General features: G+C 53.9%; 1 protein-coding gene across 1 annotated transcript; it reads right to left on the bottom strand.

Annotated features, from left to right (window-relative positions):
- Positions 1 to 6: 6 nt before the first annotated feature.
- LOC119301771 (homeobox-leucine zipper protein HOX11-like) lies at positions 7 to 1,769 on the bottom strand. Its single transcript, XM_037578752.1, has 4 exons — positions 1,426 to 1,769; positions 954 to 1,285; positions 787 to 866; positions 7 to 654 (listed from the first exon to the last, which is right to left on the bottom strand). The coding sequence occupies exons 1-4, from the start codon at positions 1,673 to 1,675 to the stop codon at positions 267 to 269; spliced, it is 1,050 nt and encodes a 349-aa protein (XP_037434649.1). The 5' UTR covers positions 1,676 to 1,769; the 3' UTR covers positions 7 to 266.
- Between the last annotated feature and the right edge of the window lie 5,844 nt (positions 1,770 to 7,613).

The following is a 7,613-nucleotide window of genomic DNA, read 5'->3' as shown; positions in this document are numbered from 1 at the left end:
GGCACGTCTCAAAAACGGTACAATGCACGGAGATTGATCGAGGCTAACAGCGAACTCTGATGCAACAATTTTCCTTTAAGCATCCGGGCCGTCCGGGCAGCAAATCTGACGGCAGACGCGGTTCCACTCGGGCTGGGGCTCTCGTTTCTCACGGACCCCGCCCTCGGCGAATGGCGAGCCACAAAAAAATCCCGACACGAGGAGCGGAAATATTAAGGCGGGCGTATTTACAAGCAGGCCCTCCCTCCCTTCGCCGGCCGGCCAAGTCACGAGCTCGACGGCGCCGGCAATGGAGGCTGGGGCTGCGGGGCGGCCAGCGGGAAGCTCCTGGCCGACGAGAACAGCGCGGCGAACGACGAGGGCCTGTGCTGCTCCGGAGCGGCCGCCGGCGAAGCAATGCCGGCGCCTGAGGCGGGCGCGGGGGCAGCGGGCGAGGGGGCCGCCGCGGAGGCCGGGGCGGAGTTGGAGGCGACGCGCTCGCAGGAGGGGCACATGGAGAGGGTGGTCGCCGGGAGGTGCATGTAGAAGGGGTGCACCGTCTTGAGCGCGCGCAGCTCCGCCAGCTCCTTCTGCAGCCGCCGGTTCTCCTCCGTCAGCGTCTCGCAGCAGCGCTTCAGGTACTCGCAGTCCACCTCCGTCTGCTTCAGCTTCGTCCTGCACGCGCCGAGTCCAAAGCCAAAGCCAGCGCGCTTTTATTTAATGGTTTTTGCTTGACCGGCCAAGATTCTTGGTCGAGACGAGAGAGACAAAGGAGCAGGAAAAGAAAAGGATTTCATGGCGCCGCACCTGGCCCTGCGGTTCTGGAACCACACCTCCACCTGGCGCGGCCGGAGGTTGAGCTGCTTCGCCAGCGCCACCTTCTGCCTCTGCGCGCGGCGGAGCCATGGGCGTCAGAACGAGAGGAAATGGTTAAGCAAACGGGGTTGGTCACCGTGGTTGATGTGCATGCTTACGGGGTTGAGGGTGCTGTGCTCCTTGAAGCTCTCCTCCAGGAACGCGGCCTGCTCCTTGGAGAGGCGCAGCTTCTTGCGCGCCGAGCGGCCGTCGTCCTCGTCGCTGCCGCGCGAGCCGCCGGCGCCCGGGGCGGCGTCGCTGGCGCCGCGCGCGGAGAAGTCCATCGGGAAGGAGCCCCCGCTGTCGTTGGGCGAGGACGACACGGCCGCCCGCGCCGCCGCGGCGGTGTCCTCCTGCTCCTCCTCCGCCGCCGCGCAGGCGCCCCAGGCCGAGCCCCCGGACGACGGCGCCTGGTTCACGTCGAACCCCCGCGTCGACGCCTCCAAATGCCCTGAGGAACGGAACGGAACAGATCGGATCGCCCCGTCTCAGCACCACTACTCCGGCGGCGATCTCATCGCACGGCATGCAGAAACAAACACAAATCCAAGAAACGGAAAGGAAAAGGCAAGCATGCATCGCATCACTCACTGCTCTCGGACGGCCACGGGAAGCCGAGGCTGGGCACCATGGGCAGGAGCGCGAGCCGCATGGCCGGCTCCGGCGACGAGCCGCACCCCAACGCGAGCCCACCCCTGGCGGCGGCGCCGACATCGTGATCCCTTCTCCCCTCGCCCTCCCTCGCCGCCCCCGGGCCGACCCCGACCCCGACCCCGAGCCCCAGAACCAGCTCCCGGCCGGCGTCCGCCATGGCCTCCCCCAAGCTCAGCCCCAGCTCCATGCCTACCAGCAGGACGGACGACGACGGTGGGATATGGGACCGTGGAGACGCGCAAGGATTCGGAGGTTTTATAGGGGCGGGGACAGGGACGGGACTCCCCTCCCTCCCTCCCTCCCTCCTCTCTCTCCTCCGTGTGTGAGCTATAATGGCGGGTTTGACCAGTTGACGGGGCGCCCGCACGTGACCCGGTGGGAAAGGGGCGGGGCCGCCGTGCGATTCCGGCGTTCGCCGGGGTGGTTCGCGGCAAAAGCGGCGCGGTAATAATCATGTTAATCATTATCGCGGGCTCTACGTATCTTTCCCCTTTTATAAACAGCGCCCGCGATCTTTTCCAGAAAGCTGCCCGCGCAGCTGCTGCTGCTGCATGCCGCTCCTCCTCTCCGGCTCTTCTTCTCCGGCCGCGCACCCGCAGATTCTTTATGGCCGAATTTATGCCGCATGGCCGTCGACCCGTCGTGCATGCTGGACCTGGAGCTGTGCGGCAGTAAGTAATTTTGGAGTGCAGACGAGTGAGATTCTAGCTAGGGGCATAGCACTAAGGAGGAGGAGGGAGAGGAATGATGGGTGCAGAAAAGGAATGGGAAAAGATACTGTATTTTCCAAAGAGGAGGAATGATGAATGTGCGGTACGTAGATGGTGCCGTGTGTGTTCATATGATCGGTGTTCTCCCTGGCCTGCATGGAAGTCCATGATGGTAATTAGAGCCTATAATTGCATGCGATGGCAATGGCAATGGGATGGAATGAGATCTACTTATATCTATACCAAAGAAAGAAAGAAAGAAAATGCGTGCATGCCCATGTAATTCATGATGCATGCGTGAGGAGCAGATGGGCAGCTCCAGGCCAGGAGCTGCGGCGGAGGAGATCGGTCGAGCCGATCCGTGTCTGCGGGGAATGTGGAGAGAAGTAGTAGTGGTAGCAGCAACTCTTTTCTTCCCCTGCAAATTTGCATGCAGGCACGCATGATTACGGCCATCAATTCCTCATCCACCGCCATGCATGCATCATCATCGTCGTCGTCGTCATCATGTGTGTGTGTGTGGCTTGGCTACCTGCGTGATATTAAGCAATCCTGTTGATGTGTACAACGGGGACAAGCCGCTGGGGTCGTTCGCTCGCCGCAATCATGGCATGGCGCATCGGCATCATGGGTGCTGCTTGCATGCATGCATACATACACAGTACATACGGCCGCCCCAGCGAGCAGCAGCTTGGCTTGCGGCAAGCCGATCGCCCTGCTGCGGCCCCTGTGCGTGCCCTGTCCCTGCGACGGATGGCCATGGCCGATGGCGACAATGGTGGTGGCCTGCCCCTGCCGTTGGGCGATGTGTGTTGTGATGGATGATGGATGGATGGAGGAGTGGCGCCGGTGCAGGCGCATCAGGGCGCAATCATGGGTGTTTGTACGCATAGTACCCGGGGCCGGCCGGGGGTTCCTTTCACCGCAAAAGCAGCCCCCTCCGGTTTTCTACAAGTGTGCAAAGTGTGAATCATGCATGCCATCATGCATGCCCACAAAAAGGTCAAAAGGCCCTTGATGGATGGGCAGCGCAGCGCTAATCCTCCTCCTCCTCCTCCTTTCTCGCGCGTGTGATTGACTCGCAGAAACCAAAGGAAAGGATGCATTTTGGGATGGAAATGTGGGAGCTGGTGCAAATCGTTTAAATAGGACCCTAGGGGAAAATGTGTAGGGCATATGTTTGATTTTTCTTTTATGCTTATATTATATGGTGGAGTGCTTCCAAAGGAAAGGATGCATTTGTTGTTACTTGTGTTGATTGGTTTGAGTGATGAGTGGTATGGTCTAATCATGGGGAGAACGTTCAAAGCCATGGATGACGTGGTGCAAAAGTGTCTAGCAGTTCGATTGATTTCTTCTTGACATGCCGTGAATACAGTGTGCCAATGCTTGTGTTTATACATATGAGCTCATCATGCATGGGTATTTGGTAGCTCCTGTGTTTAATTTCCCTTTCGAAGGGAAAGGTCCATGCTCTTGGTTTTCCCCTTCTCTATCATCATTGCTAAAATGTTGAATGTCTACTAGATATGCCTATTTCAAGGGCGCACATTTGGTTGCTGGTGAAATTAAACCAACATCTTCTCTAGCGACGATCAACCTTTCTACATTCGCACCATTCGGGAAATGAGAGTGAAAGAAATCGACAAGTTTGATGTGCATAGCACATGGCGTGGTTAGTAACTTCAATCAGACGTGACATGACCGCCTCTGAACCCATTGAGACACGGTGGGCGTCAAACGTGAGCGGCAAAACACATTTGATTCAAGATCGTCCGAAAGACCTCTGTCTTTTTCTTTATTTCCCCATTCATACACGGTGGGCGGCAACACAAACACGACTGGGCCGAAATCGATGTAGTCAAATATTTTTAATAGGGGCAAGTTTGTAACTTCACTCAGACGTGACACAACCGCCCTACCTGTCAGCCCCGTTCATACACCGTAGGCGCCAACCATGGGCGCCAAAACACCCTCTCCTCGCCTGAAATCGCTCTAGGCAAATATTGGGGAGATGCGAGATTACCGTCCTATCCCCTACCGAAGAGACGTCCAAATTTTAAACGGGGGCTAAGGTCGTAACTTTCCCATATTTCAGACAGGCGCGTCCCAAAGACATAGTTCTCCGTACCTCTTCCTCCATTTTCCCATCCATACACCGTCCGCGCTAGAACACCACCCCACACCAGTCTGCTAAGTCTGCCACCCCATCCATCGCTGCCGTCCTCCACCATGCTAGAGCGCCTACCAAGACAGCGTCATCCACTGCTAGAGATGAATGTTTCTCATCCACAGTAACAGACCAGGAGCCATGCATCGCGTCCTCTTGCTTCAACGGCGCCGCCGTCCTCCTTGCCGGGGCTGCTCCGACGACCTTCTCGTCCACCGCAACGGGACTTATCCCCCAATGCATCCGTCTACCGTCGCAGATCTGCTTCCATGCCACCGACAGCCATCGCACCCCCGATGCCTACACGGCGCCGAAGAGAGGTGGTACTTCGTAACTTGGTTACCATACTTTCTTTTGAACTCTTAGAATCTTAGTTCTTAGTTCGAAGTAAACAATGGTTGCTAAGTAGCATTTATGCGGTTTACAGCTTCAAATCTGCCATGGCACGGTCATAATAGGGTTTAATTGATCATGCTTAGGGTTTTCCCCCTTTTATGATCACTATACGATCAGCCTATGTGCTTCGTGTCATAATAGCACTACTCCACCCATCTATCTAAACAAGCTTAGTTGTTCAAATTTGAATATGATATTATTAAAACAGAGTCGTTAAATTGGTCAGCTAAAGGTTCCTAATTTAGTTTTGAAAATGCATGTACGCCGCTGGGGTGTGGATCTACAGGGTGCACACGGTGGGCCGCGGCCCACCCTGGAATTTTGGGTCGGCGCAGATCCCGATTCCCCTCTGTTCTGCTGCGCTTCCGATCTCTACTCGCCCCCAGTGAAGGAAATATGCCCTAGAGGCAATAGTAAAGTTGTTATTTATATTTCCTTATATCATGATAAATGTTTATTATTCATGCTAGAATTGTATTAACCGGAAACTTAGTACATGTGTGAATACATAGACAAACAGAGTGTCACTAGTATGCCTCTACTTGACTAGCTCGTTAATCAAAGATGGTTAAGTTTCCTAACCATAGATATGAGTTGTCATTTGATAAACGGGATCACATCATTAGAGAATGATGTGATTGACTTGACCCATCCGTTAGCTTAGCACTATGATCATTTAGTTTATTGCTATTGCTTTCTCCAAAACTTATACATGTTCCTATGACTATGAGATTATGCAACTCCCGAATACCGGAGGAACACTTAGTGTGCTATCAAACATCACAATGTAACTGGGTGATTATAAAGATGCTCTACAGGTGTCTCTGATGGTGTTTGTTGAGTTGGCATATATCGAGATTAGGATTTGTCACTTCGATTATCGGAGAGGTATCTCTGGGCCCTCTCGGTAATGCACATCACTATAAGCCTTGCAAGCAATGTGACTAATGAGTTAGTTATGGGATGTTGCATTACGGAACGAGTAAAGAGACTTGCCGGTAATGAGATTGAACTAGGTATGATGATACCGACGATTGAATCTCGGGCAAGTAACATACAATTGACAAAGGGAACAACATATGTTGTTATGCGGTTTGACCGATAAAGATCTTCGTAGAATATGTAGGAACCAATATGACCATCCAGGTTCCGCTATTGGTTATTGATCGGAGTCGAGTCTCAGTCATGTATACATAATTCTCGAACCCGTAGGGTCTGCACGCTTAACGTTCGATGATGATCGGTGTTATGAGTTTATGTGTTTTGATGTACTGAAGGTAGTTCGGAGTTCCGGATGTGATCACGGACATAACAATGAGTCTCTAAATGGTCGAGACATGAAGATTGATATATTGGAAGGTTATGTTTGGACACCGGATTGGTTTCAGATGAGTTTGGGCATATACCGGAGTACCGGGGGGTTACCGGAACCCCCCGGGGGCTTAATGGGCCTACATGGGATTTAGTGGAAGAGAGAGGAGGCGGCCAAGAGGTGGGGGCGCCCCCCCAAGCCCAATACGAATTGGGAGGGGGGGGGCTTTCCTTCTTCTCCTCTTCCCCTTCCTCCCCCCTCCTATTAGGACTAGGAAAGGGGGGAAACCTACTCCTAGTAGGAGTAGGAATCCCCCCTTGGGGCGCACCATGAGGGCCGGCTAGCCCCCTCCTCATCTTCTTTATATACGGGGGAGGGTGGCACCCCATAGACACACAAGTTATCAATTGTTTTCAGCCGTGTGCGGTGCCCCCTCCACAGATACACACCTCAGTGATATCGTCGTAGTGCTTAGGCGAAGCCCTGCGCCGATAACTTCATCATCACCGTCAACACGCCGTCGTGCTGACAAAACTGTAACACCCCCAGTGTCATTCTACAGTAACCCTCTGTGATTAAACTAATCATTTTCCAAACAGTTCTTAATCACCTTTGTTCAATATCCCATTTGAAATTCCAGTCAATTCAAATTTAATTAAAGTTTGAAGTTGCCCAAAAGTTGCTGGAAAAATGTTCATCATTTGTCCATAACAATTATTTGTTAAGGAACACAACATCACTTTTGTGCAAAGATGAGCATTAGTAACTAAAACAGCACCAATTCAGCATTTTTAAAATGCTATCCTATTTATGAAAAATACCAAATGAATTCTTCTGGTCTCCAAAATATTTTTGGCACCGTCTATAATCACCAGGGATTTAATGGGACACCTCCCAAAATTTTCCTAAGTGAAATAGTTCACCAAATAATTCCCTTTCTATCTCTGTTAAATAAACAAAAGATTTTATTTTAAAAAAAGCACATGCCACCGTGCACTGGGCCAAGTGCACCGTGCCTGGCCCGAGCCAACTGGCCCAGCTAAGTCGGCCCACTCCCCCTCCCCAGTCGCTTCCTGTTCCTCCGACCGGGCGGGACAGCGCGCGCCCGTCGCCGCCCAGCCACCTCGCCAACGACGCCCGGCGAGGGGGTAAGGGCAGCCCCGACGCCTCGCGATCCCTCCCCCTCATGCACTCCCCCTGGACGCCTCCTCCATTCTTCCCCTTTCCTCTGGCCTCTCCCTCTCGCTCGGGTGCTCACCCAAGCATAGCCGTCGCCGCCGCCCTTCGTCGTCTCCACGGCCATCGTGCCTCCCACGTGGCCTGGCCGTGCTCGTCGGCACCGCCGTGGACCGCCACGACCGCTAGTGCCGCTGGTTGGAGCCGGGAAGCACCACATCGAGCAGATCGATCCGCCCCCTCTCTTCTCGGGCTCCGGCGATCTTCTCCATCTCCGGCCACCTCTGTGCTCCTATGCTGTCGCAGGCTTTTCGTAGCCACTCAGTGAGCTCCTCCCTTCCTCCATTCTTCTCCTTGCACC

This window comes from Triticum dicoccoides, chromosome 5A (genome assembly GCF_002162155.2).
Source record: "Triticum dicoccoides isolate Atlit2015 ecotype Zavitan chromosome 5A, WEW_v2.0, whole genome shotgun sequence".
Lineage (NCBI taxonomy): Eukaryota > Viridiplantae > Streptophyta > Magnoliopsida > Poales > Poaceae > Triticum > Triticum dicoccoides.
This window is presented reverse-complemented; position numbering and strand designations above follow the sequence as displayed.